The sequence below is a fragment of the Rhagoletis zephyria genome, unplaced genomic scaffold, assembly GCF_001687245.7.
Source record: "Rhagoletis zephyria isolate East Lansing unplaced genomic scaffold, Rhagoletis_zephyria_1.1 Rzeph_scaffold_00192, whole genome shotgun sequence".
In the NCBI taxonomy this organism is placed as follows: domain Eukaryota; kingdom Metazoa; phylum Arthropoda; class Insecta; order Diptera; family Tephritidae; genus Rhagoletis; species Rhagoletis zephyria.
The window spans coordinates 88,025-108,161 of NW_016157276.1; the positions used below are offsets into that span (position 1 = coordinate 88,025).

Consider the following 20,137-nt stretch of genomic DNA (forward strand, 5'->3'; position numbering starts at 1 on the left):
TCTGAAATCTTTTATTTTCCTCCAGCGAATCGTGTAATTTGTTCCCCTTAGTTCTAATGTTATGAGGTATCGCTAATGTTGCATCTGCATAAGTATTCTTATTTTTTGGAGAAACCAAATATTTATTCACTTCCAGAAAACTATAAAAAGTACTTTATATACGATTAAGTGTTCCAGCTCGTGGTACTACAAGCAGTCGCAATGGTGAATATCCTGCTCATATTTTATCTCACTATGTGAATTCCAATCGGAAAATGTCCTGTCAGTATATTTATTAGACATGAGACTTGCGGTTTTATGAGCCTTAGGAGATCCCTCGACCACCTCCAGCCCAATTATGGCCAGAAAAGCATTGCTGTAGCAAATTTCTTGTTTTATTGCCAGCTTTCACTGAGCTAAAACAAGTCCCATTTGTTCTAGTGTAGTTAAAATGTGGTCAAAGGTATTCCACTCTCCCATTTCTCGGCTTGACGGACTCTAAGGTGCTTTCCAAGTCTGTACAAAGTTTACTGCAATGCTTGCGTCACTGGCAGCTCATCTGATAAGGGAATACTCAGACGTGATCGAAAGAGGGGCGTGAAATTCCTCACCTGCCTGTTAGCGCACCGTAAGCGAGTATAAGGATCTGACTTCCGTTTGAATTTCCTTTCTGATGTCGTCGAGTGATCTGGAAGCCTAAATTCAAGGTCAGTAGAGAATTTCCCACAAATGACCGCTTCACCGTCCCTTTTTTTTAAGTTTCGACTCATTCGCGTAAAAGTTCACCGCTGTCTCTTTCCAATCACTTCCTTCGATTCCATTATTTCCCTGCAAGCGTGAGTGGATAAAGAGATAATTGGTATCAGTCTAGCCACGTACGATACCGACGGTTCTAAGTGCTTCGGAGTTTAATGAGAGCGGCGCGTTATAATTATTATGGGAGTCGCTATGGTTTCATAGAGCAAGGAAATTATTTTAGAAGAGATGCCCAAATCTCTTACCAATTATATTTCTGCAGCAGTAGGGAGTAACTGATACTTTCTTCACTCTTTTCTCAATATTAGGCTTCCATGACAGCTCTTAGTATCTAGAATCAAGCCCAAGTGCTTGACTTTGATGAAAAGCATCAGAAAAACGCCTCCAACTGAGGGAAGGACATCTGTGGTATCTTTCGGAGATATGTACAACTGATTCGTAAACCACTTAGTCAGCATAATCAATGACCGCTGTTTCAGATCATAAATGGTATTCTGAAATTGCCCGTTCTAAAAAAGTGTCATGCCACCCGCGTAAGAAATAATTTGAAAGTCTCGAATTTCTAGCTCCACTGCCGATTCGTTTACGAGAGGAATAGAATACCATCCTGTGGCGTAACCCTGCGGCGGTGGTTCTGCCGCAAAGAATGCGGTATAAGTAGTTCGGTAGGTAACTAAATATCTGACGATTGCTACCGGAAGGATATTAATATGGGTCCCCTAGATGTAGAGAAAAACACCTTTATTGAGGTATTTATTTATGGGATCCTCACCTTTCAACGTTGCGCTTTTGCGAAGCGCCGTCTCTACTGACTACACTGCACTATTCCAAACCGCACACCTGATTTCAGAAAGTCTCTCTTCAATCATGTAATTCACGCGAGAATATCAATTAATTGCTATTAAAATTTCGAATTCTAAGCCTCTTTATAAACTCACAAGTATACTAGTTCATCTTATAGATCAGAGTTTAATTTTTAGCTGCCGGGTTGCTTGCGGTACTCCAAACACAGATGTATACACACCATTACAAAATGCTCGGCTACACGTGTAGGTAAATGCGTTCATGTGGTTTGCGGTCTATGGTTTACACAAAGTACATAAATATTTCAGTTATTTTATATTTGATTGCGCAGCTATGTGCGTATGTATACAATTACCAATTTCTGGCCACAATGCCTGTTGACATTTGCTTGTAGCACTGACGAGTAATGCTGATTGAATATTAATTAATTATGTAAACATATTATGGCGATTAGGCAGTAAGTACAGTCATTTAGAAGCAAGTAAATTATGGGAGTTGGAATTATTGCAGCTTAATTTATAGACAACAAATGTATAATATTCAATTTGTTAGTAAAAATTATAAATAATATAAATAAGTTATTAATGCTGAAGTGAAGCACGAGGAACGTAAACTTAATTTTGAGTCGTAGATTACGGATTTGTTTGCCTTTTTCTAAATTAGGTAATTTTCTCACGAAGTATTCATTTTAAGTTTGCATTGCGAATGAAGCATGGAAAATGTTACTCATACGCCAAGTAAGAATGTGTTGACAGTACCGCTATATACGATATGGCGTATGAGCAACATTATTTCCTGCTTTAATTTCGTACCAAAATTATTACACATTTGACCATTTAAAAGTGGTATATTTGTCCATCGATCTTCATCGTTGGTAGCTTGATCTTTCAGAAAAATACAATTGAAAAAAAATAAATAAAAAAATGTGTTATTTTTTAAGGTTTCTTTGTTAAAGTTTGAATCGTTTTTTTATAAAACCTTTAATAAACTTAAATTCACTTTTTTAAGAATTTTTATCTCGTGAACTATTAATTCTAAAATAACTTTTAGATAGTTTTTTATTGTTGTTTTTAATCCGAAGGCAATAACCAAATTTTATAAAAAAAGTCTGAAGTGTCTTAAAAATGCTTAATGCTTATTGTAGAAATGTGTATTTTGATTTTTTCGAGAAATTAATATTCGAAAAATTAAAATTAATTTAATGCTTAAATAAGTGTCAACAGGACTTGAAACCGCAATCAACACTTACGACACGGATGTGAATGCTCCAATTAATCGGCAATTTTGGGCAAAAAACTTTTTTAAACTAAATTCTCTATCTCTATAATTTTGATATGGATGCACTATAGTTAGTTGAGGAGGAATGAATTTTAAAATTTTTTCTCATTTCAAAATATAACTATCAAAAAATTACCTTACCTAAATTAAATTGATATACAAATATACATATGTATGCAGATATTTCGATGTAATACAAATTTAATGCGCTCTATATTTAATTGGCAGTTAAGGTCGAAAGTTCTACTGACTGCACGTTCAAGAAATCTTGCTACTAAAAGCATGTACTTGCACTTGTGTTCCACCTACATACATATTTTTAAATTTTTATTATAACTTTTCTGCCATATTTAGGTATCTTGGTATTTTTTTTTTTCGTTCGTCGGGCAAGACTGACCACACCGAAAATCAAATGTCAAAACCAAACTAAGAAAAACTTTTTGCAGACATTGTACAAGTTATACATACAAATATGTCGGCTCGTAGGAGTATGTACATTCGTACATACACTCATAAATATGCTTCTGCTGCTGCTGCACGTGTCCGAATTGCCCGCCTTGTTCGAGTTAGTTTTACTTCAATTGCACAATTGGGAATTGATTTGAAAGTTTCTTAAAGTGCTCATACGAGTACATACTAGATTATTTGTCAAAAAAAAATTTCGAGTTTTGTTTGAAAAAGTTTATGCAACTGTTGGGGGCACAAACTTCGGAGGTCAAACATACATATGTATGTTGGCGAGTAAAATAAATATTTATTTAGAAAATCTAGTTAGCTAACAAGAAAACTTAAATGCTATAAAAAATATATGTTGTACATACGTCTTTAGAAAAACATTTTTCAAACAATATTTACAAATATTTGCAATACTTTGCATTAGTAATAGTTACGAAAGAAATTGTACTTAGCAAGTATTGGGAACAAAAGAATTAAGTATTTATGTTAAGCTAAGTAATGAAGCACATGCAATGTATTTTGACTGCCACCTTATACCGAGTATGACATGGAGTAGTTGCATTGGGGGCTAGAAGTATTTATTTTAAGTATGAAAGTAAATGTATTTATGTATGTATTTCACAGGACTAAATACTGACTCTTAAAGTGTTAAGTTATTTTCACCTAGGAAAAGTGCTGAATATTTTTAGCCGCGCTAAATGCTACACAAATACAAAAGTGAAGTCCCGAAAGAGGATCAACACCGAAAAGTCCTCAAAAATAAAGAAAAAATCCAAAAGTTCTTAAAAAGTGGCAGAAAGTAAAAAAGTCTAGACAAAATTTTTAAAAGTTTAAAATAATTCCGAAAATCTTAAAGCATTTTATAATATTGCCAATATGTAAAATAAAAAAGCAGAATTTACCGATTATAATTTCTTTTCTAGTATGCAGATTTGATTGTCATTGAACTCGAATAAAATTTAATAGAAATACATTTTTAGTAAAAATCCATAAATATTTTAAGTCAAGTCTTTGTTTAGAATTTTAAATTACACGTGCATGCAAATATTTACTTAGTTATGCAAAATTATATTTTTGTTTGAAAATTTCATGCTCAATGAAACCTTAAAGGTTATTCTGCACAAACTTGTAGCGCACGAAAGCAGAAACGTTCACATAAACACTGGAACAGTAGGTAGCAGTAGAAATTATGCTATAAATGGAAATCAGCTGCAGTTCTTAGATACAGTTGCGCGCAACTTATTAAGAACGATGCCAACTCAATTACAAATAGGTCGACTTTTCAGTTTGTGCCGAAATGAGTTTAATTCAACCTTCTAAATAAACAGCTTAGTACTGGAGTTATTCTAAAGCATTGATTCCCAAAGTGGTCCAGGTGGACCTCCAAGGGTCCATGTGAGACTCGCCGGGGGCCTACGTTATCATGAAAAAATTTTCTGTAATTTGAGGAGAACAACGGCTTCTTATTGGCATTTATCCAAAGTGGTCTCACTTCACCAAATAGTCTTTTTACTAGGTGGATAGGTTATGTGCTTGCCTTTCCTTCCACTACTCAAAAAAATTAAGGTAGCAAAAAAAAAAACACCGTATCATTCGGTGAACTTTGACAGGCTACATTTCGGAGAAAAACAGTCGCATTGAGGCTTAAAAAGAGAATTTTGAAGCTCTATTTTTTTAAAAAGTGGTTGCTCATAGTCTAATTAATCAGAATATGATTAAGAAAATTTTTTAACTAGTCCGGATTATGATTAAATCAAAAGTTATTTAACCGATTAATAGCACATCGCTACTTTTTTACTATACATATTTCAAGTCGGGGCTCCGTTTTACTGAAACCTTAGAATTTTATGTATNTTTAACTAGTCCGGATTATGATTAAATCAAAAGTTATTTAACCGATTAATAGCACATCGCTACTTTTTTACTATACATATTTCAAGTCGGGGCTCCGTTTTACTGAAACCTTAGAATTTTATGTATATGCAAGTTAATATAATCCGCTGGGCTACTTCGTTGTTAATTATGTAGTCCGACGCAACTGTACATAAATACATATGTTGTTTCACTGTAATTTGTCAGTCACATTCTGGCATACTGATGCACATTCTATGTATTTGTAGAAATAACAAANTATGCAAGTTAATATAATCCGCTGGGCTACTTCGTTGTTAATTATGTAGTTCCACGTAACTGTATATAAATACATATGTTTTTTCACTGTAATTTGTCAGTCACATTCTGGCATACTGATGCACATTCTATGTATTTGTAGAAATAACAAATTAGTGTTGAGGTCAAAGCAAGCAAGTCGACCTAAATATGTACATATAAAAATATTTATTTTAAATATTTAAAGCANATTAGTGTTGAGGTCAAAGCAAGCAAGTCGACCTAAATATGTACATATAACAATATTTATTTTAAATATTTAAAGCATAAAGATGTTGCCATTTGCTTTGGACGTTTATCATAGTGTAACGAATTTTTTTACTTTTCCCTACTTAGTGTAGCTAAAAGTGTGCAGAGGCGTATGAGCAACATTGGCTTAAATGCATTCAGCTAAATTTTTGGTGTAAATAAAGTTTTATAAACAACTAGGAAACACTTGCACGTTAACTAACGCAAAAATAGCGTTGAAAAGCAGAAAACGGTTTGCAAAGTAAGAGTTCTTAGTTTAGGTTGAAACGACAGAAGAGCAGAGCCCTCCTCACACAATAGGCCACGAATAATAACAGTGCGATACCATCGGGAATACTTTCCACCTGTGAGATTTCTACAGAGATTGCATTAAATGGTTTGCCAAGCGTAAGTAATCTTCTTCCAAGTCTTATACCATGGAAGCCCAAAAATAGTCCTTATAAGAAAAGTGAAGAGCACAGATGTGAGTTTTCTCTTATAGGAGTACCAAAAATGGTTCCTATATCTTTGGACGAAGGAATTTTTCCTGCATATTGTCTATTTTCAGCCATGCGATTTATTAAATCTANGTTTTATAAATAACTAGGAAACACTTGCACGTTAACTAACGCAAAAATAGCGTTGAAAAGCAGAAAACGGTTTGCAAAGTAAGAGTTCTTAGTTTAGGTTGAAACGACAGAAGAGCAGAGCCCTCCTCACACAATAGGCCACGAATAATAACAGTGCGATACCATCGGGAATACTTTCCACCTGTGAGATTTCTACAGAGATTTCATTAAATAGTTTGCCAAGCGTAAGTAATCTTCTTCCAAGTCTTATACCATGGAAGCCCAAAAACAATCCTTATAAGAAAAGTGAAGAGCACAGATGTGAGTTTTCTGTTATAGGAGTACCAAAAATGGTTCCTATATCTTTGGACGAAGGAATTTTTCCTGCATATTGTCTATTTTCAGCCATGCGATTTATTAAATGTCGTTCTAATGGGACCATTTATACTGCTAGTGTGTTCTTTCTTGGAAGGATGTGGTCAAATATTGTCTGGCTAATTCTTCACTCTATCAATTCCTATTCATAATTAGGCATGCAGGTCATCAGATAGGTACCTCTCAGCGCCTATATTAATTTGAGTTTATAAATCTGGGCTTTCTCAATCAGGGATGTGTGGGATTCAGTAAGAGAGTTTGCATAGAATATGTGTGATTGAAAAGTTTTGAAGGCTACCTGACCGCCATATAATATAAATACCCGCTTTTGTTCTATCTAGGTCTCTGAGCGATTGACCCGTGACTGCTTAGGATATATGAATGACCAGAATTGAAAACCTAAATGCCATTTGAAGTAAAATGGGGCTAAAAATGGCACGGTTTGAGCTAAGCTATACAAAGGACCCCAAGTAAATAAACAGATGCCACTACCGTTATATTTTATACATCTACTAGAATTTTACAACTTTCTCCTTCCCATTTTCTGCTCAAAGGTATCTTTTTTCATCTTAAGTGATATATTATACGAGGAGCTTTTTGATATTTGCTTGAGTGAGGTAAAACTTGAAATTTGGCATGCCTGCTAAGAAAAATATAGGCTTCTACATGGCTATGGAGAACCCAAATGAAACACTGACAATTGAGCTTTTTCAGCTAATCGTATCAGCATTTTAGAAAAAATATTTTGGGTGGTATTTTAGTTTTAGTTTATAAATTCAAAGTTTCAAAAAATTTAACCCTTGTTTTATTTTGGCGGTCGTTTTGGTATAAAATAGGTCTATTAACCTACATTTTTTAAATTTTTCCAAAATGACCAGGAAATTTCCTTCTAATTTGCCAACATATGCCACACAAATTTTTTGATTTTCCTCCGGGAAAAATATACTCCAACTAGTCTTTCTAGGGATAGTACGGTCATTTTGGTATAAAAAATGTTCTACTAACCTATATTTTTGAATTTATTTTTTCAAATTGTCATGCAATTTTCTTCAAATTTTGCCAATATAAATACATATATCATACAAATTTTTTGGTTTTACTCTGGAAAAAATTGTCTCCAACTAGTATTTTTAAGGATAGCTCGCCCTAGTCCTCTTTGACACTAGTTGCAACTAGTTATTCATAACCGTATTGAAGCTTGTGTTATTCTTAAAAACAATGCAAAATTTCTAGTTGATATCTCAAAAACTTTGCTTAAAATTGATTTTTTAAATAAGTCCTAGATTGGCAAAATCTTACACTGTGCACCGCCACCGAACAGCAAATGGATTTTGGGAGAAGATTTTTCAAGGAATGAAATATACACGGAGGTTTGCCAAAGCCTGCCGAGGGGCGACTGCTGTTAAGGAAAAAACCTTTTTTCTATATATTTTGATACTACAAGCCCATTTCAGAGCTTGAAGTGTTTTTAACGTTACTGTTGCGGCTATTAACATTTGCGATGACCAGAAAAACTCTTGGATTCAACATGTCGTAGGTACGTCGCCTTTTTGTGACACATCAAGAAGTACGCCACAAATTGAAGGAGAAGCTCGGCCAAACACTTGGCAAAGGTGTAAGCGCCAAAACATTATTATTACACTATTAATATTTGCAATGACTAGGTAAACACTTTGATTCAACATGGCGTATGAGTGATGTTTATCTATTATTAATGATAAGGTCCACAATTGATATGAATTATAATGTGATCATTGATGTATTAAGCATATGCTTAATGGTTAAGGAACAAAAAAAATATTGCAAATATTAATTGTTTATAAGGCAATACTAAGTTATTAACTAATTAATAAATATGTTTAAAACTAATTCATCGAACTTATAAAGACTGTGGTCTAATAAGCTGATATTCGGGAATCTATCTACGAAATTTCAGCGAAATCCAATAAGACTTTATGAAAACACACTCCAAAGATGCACTTAAAATCTGTAGTTTCCGGAAAGCAAACAACAGCGTTCAGCGACCTCTAAATCTTATTCAAATAAGCTGAAATTTTAGAAGGAACTTGTCCTCTCCATTATGTTCAAGAATCCGAACGTTCTCAGTCGAGATTAAAAAAAGTTACAATTTGGAATCATCCTAGTGTACACCGATTGACGCCACACTGGTTTTCCTAGAGGCCTAAAATTATTGAACTAAACTCTAGTAATAACAAGTTAAGTGACAAATTCGATTTTGAATAGTTTCTGTATAAACTGTATAGCGGCAAAGTTGAGCACAGGTCCACTGGACAAGATGTGACCATTATGGGTAAATAACTACCTTCTTTCGACCCACACCTTTTACTGAAGAGACATTTTTTGAGGTCTGTAAAGAGTCAAGAGATAGCGCAGGGTAGAGGTTTTCATACGAAAATTAGCTGAGATCAAGAAGGAAACACCAACAACTAAAATGAGGATATCAACTTTCTTCATATTTTCTTCCCAATAATGATGCGACCCCAGGCCCTGACGAAGGCTGAGTGGCTGTCAAATACAAATTATAAGACGCAGTTTGCTCTAATACTGGCAGTGGTCAAATAATGGAGCAAAGTTGTCAGCAGAGGTGCTGCATTTAAACCTATACCTGGAAGACCCAAAAGGTTGCTAAATTTTTAAATTGCCTTAATACCAGTACCAAAACTTGATCTTTATTAATGTTTGAAACGTTAAATGTTTTCATTCGTTAATGAGATTTTACCCTATTAACATCACATCACCGTTCTCTATAGTAAATATTCATTTTAATAAACATGTGTTTCTATATACATACAGACTCGGTTTTGCATTCAACTTAAAATTGTTCCATGTATTTAAGCTCTTTTATGTATGTATGTAAATGCAATGTGCGCATGTAAATCTACGTTTCGTACTCACTTGATCTCTGATTCTTAATGAAGTAAAGTTGCAGTCTTTCTTTGAATGTGTTTTCATTTACGTAATATTCCACACGGACTCTGAAAATAGAAAAGAGAAAAAATCTCCCCAAAAAGGGAGAATTACAGCAATTAGTGGTGCTTAGTAAAAAGTAGTAGAAAGCAGCATATACATACATAGATAGAGAGTAGCGAATTAAGCAGTTTAGTACGTGAGCAGAAAATAGCTTCATGCACATACTATGATTTAATTAGTATGCATTGCTTTGAAGAAACTAAGATTTAAAAAAAAAAACAAAAAACAGAGCACAGGAGCCATTCAAAAGGCTATGGCCAGAGTTGTGAGTGCTCTTACCAAAGAAACTGAAATTGTTAGACTCACAACAGAGAAGTGTATGTGCATATTTCCTTACATACACTGCCGGAAAAAATATAATAAAAAAAAAATAATAAAAATAATAGTGTATGTATGTATTTACAACGCGCGTGTTTTATAAGAAGTGAATTATAAATTGTTATTTTTTTAAGATGTTTTTTTTTGCAAAAGTTTTTCCTGCTGCATTTCGCAACTGCAATAGTCGGCAGCTTAAAAAACTGTAGCTCGTGACAATTTTTTTTGTAGTTTTTGCCTTGCGCATATTTCCACATACGCTTGTTGAATTGTAAATGTGTGTTTTTACAATTGAAAAGTGAGCATATGCTTACCTTACATGTATGTATGTATATGTATTTATGTATACCTCACACATACCTCACTCGTAAAATAACTAACTGTGACACGCTTTAGTATTGCTCTCAGCGATTCGCTGTCCTTGTTGAGCGCCCTTTTCGTTTATCGTTATTTTTTTGTTTTACATGTGACTTTATTAAAAAAAAATTTTTCCTACAGCTACATGTATATCCCCACGTCCGCCAGCACATGAATTTTTACAACTATTAATATTTTTTTTGTCTTGAATTCGCGTGGTATTCCACTAATATCTGTGCTCACTCGAACGTGCCACACGCGCCCATTATTCGCAGCAGCTTCGACTCAAAGCTGTTTATCTTCAGCGTTGCATTCAAAAGTGTCAACCGTTTCTTTGTCAATTGATAATAGCTGCAGTTAGTATATATTTTAGCTAGTTTTTCTTTTGCTATGAGCATGCCTATAATTGTGTTAATACATACATATGTATGTATGTATATATTCATGTGTATTTGCTTGTGTAATCTGCTGTTAGTCGCGTGCGTTTTTCACATTTTCTTATCTCGCCAAGTGCTTGCAAGGAGGTATTTGCTTCGGCACACGTATGCATGTCGATATTTATGCCACTTCAGTTGTTTGCTTGAAGCAACACTTGCGCTGTACTTTGCTGAATACTTCCATATATTTTTATGACACACCTTAACAATATGCGAAGTCACCCTGTACATATGTAACTTGTCTACTGAAAAAGTGTTCGTGAGATCTCGAGAGCTGCTAAGGGCAATCTTTTGCCATTTTAGCTCTTCTTCAAGTCCTTAGCAAAACTCGAAAAGTGCCAGCATCTCTTTTTGACAGTTTTCGTTGTTAGCGAAAAAATGTCAAGTGGCTTATGAAGATTAAGAACGGAAATATGCAAATATGTAGATAGATATGCTGTATTTTCGCGAGCGATAGCAACCTTCACATACATATGAAGCCATGTATAAATTTGGCATTCCAAAAAAACGAATTCGACTTAGCAGAGTAACGCCAATAGCTCTTTGCAAATAGTAACTTTCTTTACCGTTTGAGTTCAAACAGTGCACAAAAAAATACATTTCTGGATTTTTACAGTCGCACGGTTCCGAGTGATCCAATTCTCAATAACTCTACCGCGCAAACCCGCCTGAATTTGAGTGATAGTCTGAGTTATGTTGGCTCTAAGAGAATTAGTCGATTACGGCTTATCGGCGTGTACCTGCTACTTTGGAAAAGCCTGCAAGAAAAAGTATAGCTGGTTCAAATCGCACGATCTTAGTAGTAACAAATCCGCAACACCTCTGCGAGAGATAACCATGCGCTCCATCCATATCGATCAATTGCGGGTAAATAAAATCGGCTATTATGGCTCGGCATGGACAGTGATGGCCAAGCCGGGCCAAAGTCCACATCAAACCCTAACTTTTTGTGGATGCGTTGCCACCTGGTGAACTGCATGTGGGTTGGCTTATTAACGTAAAAATTCATTAAAAAATTCGCCTAGTCATTTTAGTCATACTTAATTTGGGGTCTTCCCCTAAATGCTCCGAAGCTCTGCCAACAAAATTCAATATGTTTAAATGATTTTGTGTAGTATTTTATATTTGCATGTATGTATACATATGTACATTTTTAAAAACAAAGAACTTAAAAAATTTATTTATTAAAAAATTCGGATCTTGGATAGCCAAAGCCGTTAATGCTATTATTATTATTATTATTCATTTTATTGTTGGCATTAAAGCACTGCGACCTCAAGATTTTCTTTGTCCCCTTCATTTATATTGTGTCTTTTTATCCAGTATCCGAGAAACAGGTTACATATTCCTAAAAGTGCTTTGGACTGCTCTAGACCTGGGAGAATATCCCAGTATTAATTTCTTTGAGCCTCTTTAGGGTAGAGAGTGCCCCTTTTACTATGCTAGAGAAGGATTCTGGGCCGATGAAAGGGGTGCAGGAGCAATCTCGTTTCCTTTAAAGCCAGTGTGTCCTGGAAGCCAGATAACCCAAATTCGATTGGTCAGACCAAGGGTATTCGGCTTATTAAGGCACTCCTTTACCAGTTCTGATGTTACCTGATGAGATCTGGGAGCCTTGAGAGCCGCTTGGCCGTCAGTCAAGATCGCGATATTCCGATTTCGGTAGTTTTGCTTGATCCTAAAGTCCAAATACATCTGCCCGGTAATCTCTTCAGTCAATGAGCCATAAGTGTACCGGGTACGGGTATGTTTTGGTTTATCCTATAAGTTTCGCATATCCTTGCCCAGCTATTCTTACTAATCAGATCAGTTTGAACCTCTTTGTAAAGTTTAATCTCGGAGGCATGGCATCCCTCGGATTTGCGATTTCAGGGCACTTCTTCGTCAGAATGTTCAACTTATTATGACTAAGATAGCCGTTATCCTTCGTAAAGCTCTCTCCGAGAGATGCGAGTAATTACTTGAACATAGAAATATAGAAAATAATGCGCTTAAACTTTTAGTTGTTGAAAGAAGCACCATTAGCAGTTCATTCCGTATGTGTACCGGACTTTTGTTTACTATTGTCTATTTCATTCGCAAAATTTAATTTTTGTATGCTTCAAAGTGTTGTGGCATGAATAGCAACCATTCAATTGCACAAGTGTTTGTGAACATTAAAAATGTATTAACTGAGTTGGTTGCAAGCTACTTATTTCAATAGAGCGGTCAAGAGCTTCATTTAGGAAACAGTTTTGCGTGTTTCACAGCAATAATTTTGCTTTGTTGAAAGTGGGTGCAACGAAATTTCTTTATTCCGTGAGAGCCTTTCTTTTTAAGTGCTCTTTGTAAAACAAACCAAAAAGAAATAACAAGTTAATCCTTATTTGTTCGATTTGCATGAGCGCAAGTGGTTACTCATTCCCTGTAATTTACACATTAGCGAAAATTTATACAATTATTTTTAAGCAGAGTGGGGTGTAGTTTATAAACGAAAACTGAACTTGCTACTATGTTTTTATAAATTGTTTAGGGGTTTAAAGAATCTTGACGTGTAGTAAATTTATGTGTGTTTAGTAATTTGGTTATCAAATATGGCTATACACCGCCGATACTAATGTTATTATTCTCTTGATAGAGCTCCAGAAAACTAAAAAAAATCTGAAAAAAACTTAATGTTGGCTGTAACTAATATGGTCTTTTTGATCGCACTAACTCTGTTATGCCGAATATCTACACTCAGAAAAAAAAAATTTGATAATATTACCGAATTCAAACTTGAAAAGGAATTAAAGTGACTTTTGTTTAATATAAACAATGCCACTTTTGACATTTTCAACAACAATTTGGTGATACTAAGCACATGGTTGTTTACTTTAAAAAACATTTTGTTTAAATACACTTCGATTCTTTTTAATACACTTTATTCGGCACTTCACAGATGCTTTTTCATAGTTCGGAAGCACAAAGCAAATATTTGTATTGTCATTCTAACGTGTTAGCAAATAACAGCAAACATATGTGCACACTAAGCTACAATCGTTCTGTTAAATTGTCCTCGTTTGATTTTATTCTTGACTTCACAGATGATTTTTCGTAATTGACAAAAACTGAAAAGTGGGGGGAAAAAAAATAAAAATTACGTGTTGCCTCCGATGGCCTTCGAGCCCGAACCTACTGGAAACGAACAAATAACAACAAGCGTATTCGAAATGCCCTGTGAAAAACAAACATAATGACTATTTTATTATTACAACTTTGTTTTTATATTTTCTAAAACAAAGTTATTGTTTTATTTTGTTTTCATGGTAATATACCGTTTTAAGAATACAGAGGCCTATAGAAAAAGACAAATATATGTATCTATCTACGCTTAAAGTTTGTATAAAAATTAAAACTGCAAGTGCAAAAAAATGTTTAATTAGCAAATTTTTTTCTTTAGCCATTAAATAAAATGTTTTTCGTATGCATATTGATTCTTTAAACAATTAATACTTTAGTTCAGAGGTTCCCAAGCTTTTTTTTCTCGTGGACCACTTTAAAATTGTTACTGGTTTCGGTGCTACTACGATGTCCCCAAAACACGTAGAAGAATGTGAAGATTAGATCAAAGGATGGAAATTTGCGTCGCAGATTACTTCCAACCATAAATTCGGAGAAGTTAAAATAAAGGTGTGTCCTATTTATTAAAATGTAATGTTTACTGACTTGCAAGTTTTTACAAGTAACAGACGCTTCCGTTCTTTAAAAGAGAGTCCGTAAATCCAACAAAATACGCTCTCGCTCTGAGCTGTTACACATATTTTTTAAGAGCACTCCAAAGTCATCAAAATCACATTATTACATTACATTATTTTATGTATCGTTTTATTTCATTCGTTTTTCATTTTATTATTTGCGTTATTTACATTATCTTCACCATAAACTCCACACTTGTTGGTGAACTTGGAGAATTTGCATGAGAATTGTTTGTTAAAGAGTTTAAACCAATTGACGGCATAAGAAAATCTTTATTAGCGAAATAAGATAAAATTTCGTGGACACTTACAAAATTTTTGATAATTTTCTTTAAGAATCAGAACGTCAGATTTTAGGAGGAATTTCCGTCACTAGTTTCGTCGTTGTGCCATCTTTAATGAAAATTTTCGTTCGGACCAAAAATACTCCTAATGAAGGCTGTTAGAGGGTTAAAAATTTTATGAAACCTCTACTTGCAAAGTTATAATAAAGGGAATGACCCTCACGTATGGAAGCTTCCCGTTGATAATGGTCTGATTGAGGATATAAAAATGATGTTTTACGGTTAATTAAAAATAAAATAAGATACTAGAAATTTCGGATCAATTTAAAACTTAAATTTGTATCTTAAAGCTAAATGGAATTCGGTAAAAATAGTTTTAGTTGATGCCCAATATATGTATAATCCTCTTCAAGACAAAGCTCACTCTTATATGTGGAGAGATTTGCAATAGGTATTTACTCTTAGTTCAGCTGGGTTTTAGCCTTTTGACTCCAAGTTTTCCTGGCATTAAAAACCATTGTTTGGGCTATATATATACAGTATATTCTTCATAGAAGTGTCTACTAACCAAAGCTACATATGTACATACGTACTTCTAGGCGCATTATTTACAAATATGCTTACATATACACTTCACCATCTTAAAGTTTTTTTTCAAGCATTAAAGTTAATTCCTCCAACACAGAATAAATCTACGATTTTTACTAAACAAATGCCTCCGCATCCGCATCCACTTAATATGCAATGGAAATGAAATAAAATAAATAGCTAAGCACTGACGTTTATGCAGTTAACTGTCCATTTGACTTTATCAAGCGACACTCACTGTACGAACGAGCGCTTCATGCCAACAGTGATGCCTCTATACAGTTCCCCTACGTGGTGAAATATTTAGTTTATTCTTATGCCTTAAGGCATAAAACTCAGTCGCATAGAAGCACACAAATGAAAACCACTATAAATTGCTTTCAACGCAAACCGAATTACATGATTGGACACCTGTGAATTGAATTGTATGAATGTGGGTTACTAACAAATTTATGGCGGACATAGAGCAATGCGCAACCAGCAGTAAAACATACTTAAATATACATATGTATGAAGAAAGACTAAAATGCTAGAAATAGAGTGAATGCTCCAAAGATATCATCCAAATGGAAGTTGTATTAAATGGTGGTAGATTTAAGCTGATAGCATGGTTGGCTACCGGCTTTGAGTGCACTGCGGCAGGAGTAGACTGAATGCCATTTATTATAGGCAAACTAATGTACTTAAACTAAAAATAAATAAACGTGCAAACTAATGGGCAGAACTAAGTTGATAACATTTAGATATGCATATGTCTGTATATTGCAAAGATCAAGTCATAAGAGACGTACAAAATTACATTAAAGCCTTATAAAAGTGGATGCAAATTTTTATAAAAATGCCAGCGCGCTTAAATATTTTAAACATGAGAATTCTTGAAGCAGAAAAGTCCTTAATTCCGTTGGCAAAGCGTGCAACAGAATGCTTGCTGCTGCTGAAAACAGATTTTGTTGTAGTGTATTCTTTGGTTTGTTTTCTGAATTCTCTGGATTTTTATGTTTTTATTCTCTTATTGGCTCACTGTCAGCCGCTATCGGCTGTTAGTTAGCTGCCCCCAGCAGCCACAACTTGGATACGTTAGTGCCGCAAGTGCTCTGGAATGCCACAACAGCTCGACAATATTATAGCTTGTGGTATTTTGCGCCATGGACCAACCGACCAATTGTTATGGCGCGTTGCACTCAGCATGACGGCGACATTTGTAGCTGCCACAGCCACATCACAGCTGGCAAAAACTCACACTTAACCGCCAAAAAGCAGTCGTAGTCGTCAAGAGTGTAACATCAAAGAGATTTCCATTTGCATGCGCGGAAAATTCGCGATATTTTTTTGGCATATTTCATGAAATTTTGTTACAGTTATTGTTGTTGTTGTCCTGACACAGCATGCGGCGCGAGACTTAGACAGATTAAATGCGGTATTGCTGGAAAAGCAGTTCAGCATAAGCTCGCAACGGTGAACTGGATGAGTATCTGTTTGGCTGGATGACGCCGGATGCATAAGTGAGGGCTTGAGCGCACATGTGGCTTTGATGGATATGTTGGGAAAGCAGCTGGTCGCCTGCTGTTCTAATTTGTCTTGGTAGTAGGTAGATGTGTACATTAGGGCGGGTCAATATTTTTTGACTATGCGCGTATTGCATAGGAGGATTTTACGCGTAATTCTAGGCAAATTTGCTGAAGAAACTATGCGTCTAAAATCAATTTTAAGTTTGCCAAATTGCGAAAATAGGTTTCGGAGAAAATGTGAAAATTTTCACTGTAACGTCCCCTGGTGTAAGTTTTAAGAAAAAGATAAGGGCAGAAATGGACTCTACGTACCAAAAAACCCCCTTATAACATTTTTTTAAGCACTTTTTTACGACGCTACAGTAAAATGCCAAGAAACCTATTTCCGCAATTTGGCAAACTCCAAATTGATTTTAGACCCATAGTCTCTTCTTTGCTTAGAATCACACGTAGAATCCTTCTGTGCTATAGGCGCATATCAACCAAAAAAATTGACACGCCCTAATGTACCTGTATTTTCATTTAAGTTGGTAGTAAATACATATGTAGCAGGACCCTTGAAGAAGTACTTTCATGGTCAATGAGTTAATCTGCATAGCTCAAAAATTTACTTAGTAAAGTTGTTTTGTGAAACAATTATTATTTCTTGGCACAATGAATAAACTGTGGCTGGACTATTTGGAATTTAAGACAATTAAAGAACAACAATAATTTGAATGTATAAAGATTTTGGGATCTTTTGTGGTATATCTTCACCTTTTTTTTGTACCCAGGAATCTTAGGTGCTATTTGGAGATCACTTATTAGAAAATTTTCCTAACATTGTAGGTATGACAGAAGACTTCTTTCTTCATACAATGATTTAAGAAAATGAAGTCAATCAGAAATCAAGTGCCTTTTGTCTCTAAGAGTTCAGCAAAATACTTTTATTTCAGCATCCTGCCTAAAAAATGTGTGTGCCTATCATAAGTTTCGAAAATATTTAATATTTTATTTAAAAAGTCCGTGACTTAGATAAGTTGACTACAACTACTACTTACTACATATATTGTAACCACAGTAAGAGCCAAGCCTTTCTCAACCGCAGGAAAGTCCTACTACATTCAGTTAACACCAGCAGTTAATGTATTGCATACTTTAAGGGAGAATTTGGGTTACTTTGTACGGCATGATCGTGCGGTAACTTAATACTAAACTAGAGTGCCACTTACTGTCGAAATTCGACAGTTTTTCTAGTTTTAGAAGCCTTGGAGAGGTTCTCTAACTTAACACGTAGCAAAACTTATACGGTACAAATTAACTAACCGGAAAATCTTCTGCTAACGCGTAACTAAACTTTTTTTTATCTGAGAAGGTCTTTGGAGGACTTCGGCAGGTGTTGGAATTGACCCGATACATGGAAGTTTATCGATATATTTCAATGATTTGATACATATCGATAGTTCGATGAATGTCAATAATACAAAAATTCGATAACTCAACAAAATTCGTTAACTCGACCAATTTAGATAACTGTGAAATTCGATGGCTCGATAAATTTCGGTAACTCAAAGATGTAAAAACTTTGGATAACTTTATAAATTTTTACATTTGACATCTCCACATTTTTCTAACACTATCTAAACATTTTGATAACTCGTTACACTCCGTTAAGACGATTAAATTCGATAAGCAGTGATAAGTCGATAAGCTATATAACCTGGAAATTTCGATAAATCGATATATTTTGAAAATTCCATAAACTTCGCTTCGTTGAACCAACCAATTTCAGTAGATCAATAATTATCGATAACTCTGTAAATTGAAAGAACTCCATGCATTACGGCACCGCGATAAATTTCCTTAAGTCTATAAATAACGATAATTCAATAAATATCGATAACATGATACATTTCTTTAACTTGACAAATTTCGTTAATCCCACACGTTTTTATAGCTCGATAACCATCCGTAAATTTGGACAACTAAGTTTCTGTGTCTATAAATTTCGACAACTAAGTAAACATTGATCAGTTTGAATAATTCGATACGTGCGATAACTTAATCAGAATGGATAAATTTCGATAATTATAAACTTCGATGGTTCGATAAATTTCAGTAACGTTTATGCCTGATTTTATTTCAACTCTGTTAACCTAATTCTTATGTATTTTTCATTATCTCAATTTTCGCCTTTATTTCAATTTTCGTCTTTATCTTCACTTTTGCCTTTTTTTCCTTTCATCTTCATATTTATCTTTATTTCAAAGTTTAATTTCAAATCCGAAGTAAAACAAAATGCGAAACAGCTTAAATTAAACAGATTGCAAAAACAACCATACAAAAATATGGAAATTTTTAAACGATGATTTTCAACCAATTTCGAAACCATAAAAACTCTCCTCATCTACAGTAAATTACCTTTCCAACGTTGTTATTGGTTTTGAAATCGGTAACCTTACGTTGGTCTTCATCTTTGTTTTTATCTTTCACATCTTTGCTTATGTCCCTTTCTTTTTATTTTCACGTAGATGGGATGAGGTGCGATGACGTGATAAGATGTGACGTGATTTTATGTGATGAGATAGGATGTCATGTCATGTGTTGTCATATCCTGTGATGTCATGTCATATGATGTCGTACCATATGATGTCATATCATGTGATGCCACGTCATGTAATGCCATGTCATGTCATACGATGTCATATCATGTGATGTCATGCCATACAATGTGATGTCATATCATATAATGCCATGTCACGTGATATCGTGTGATGTGATATCATATTATGTGATGTAATATCATGTGATGTCTCTTTATATCATGTGATAAAATGTGATGTGATGTGATGTAATGTGATCACATTCCATGTTCCGATTAGTGTATCGATAACCCTGTTGATAACTGTGTCGATAAAAATACCGAGAGCAATATCCATAAATATATAGAAAAATACAACGATTGTAAAATCGAATAATTCATCGATAAATATAACAATCATCAGTAGCGATTATTATACCTATCGTTAACATATAAATGACTAAATCGATAACAAAATCAATTGTTTAATCGATTATTATACCGATAACAATATCCATTATTGTATCGATAACAATATCGATTATTATATCGATTACAATAGCGGTTATTTAACAGTATCGATAACAATATCGATTATTTTATCGATAGAAATATCGATTATCATATAGATAAAAATATCGAGTTTTATATCGATAACAATATCGATCTTCATCCTCATCCTTTTCTTCATATTTATCTTTATTTTTGTATATTCCTCTTCACCTTTACCTTAAAGTGTTTTAATTTACTTTGATCTTCGGTTTTGC

The 20,137-nt window shown here is 34.3% G+C and overlaps 1 protein-coding gene across 1 annotated transcript in view; it reads right to left on the reverse strand.

Moving 5' to 3' along the window:
* LOC108358007 (potassium channel subfamily T member 1-like) overlaps positions 1–20,137 on the reverse strand; it is a 401,062-nt gene that overhangs the window by 84,686 nt on the left and 296,239 nt on the right. Inside the window, exon 2 of the mRNA XM_017609121.1 lies at positions 9,531–9,610. Within this exon, the coding sequence (XP_017464610.1) occupies positions 9,531–9,610 (80 nt within the window). The remainder of the gene's footprint in view (positions 1–9,530; positions 9,611–20,137) is intronic.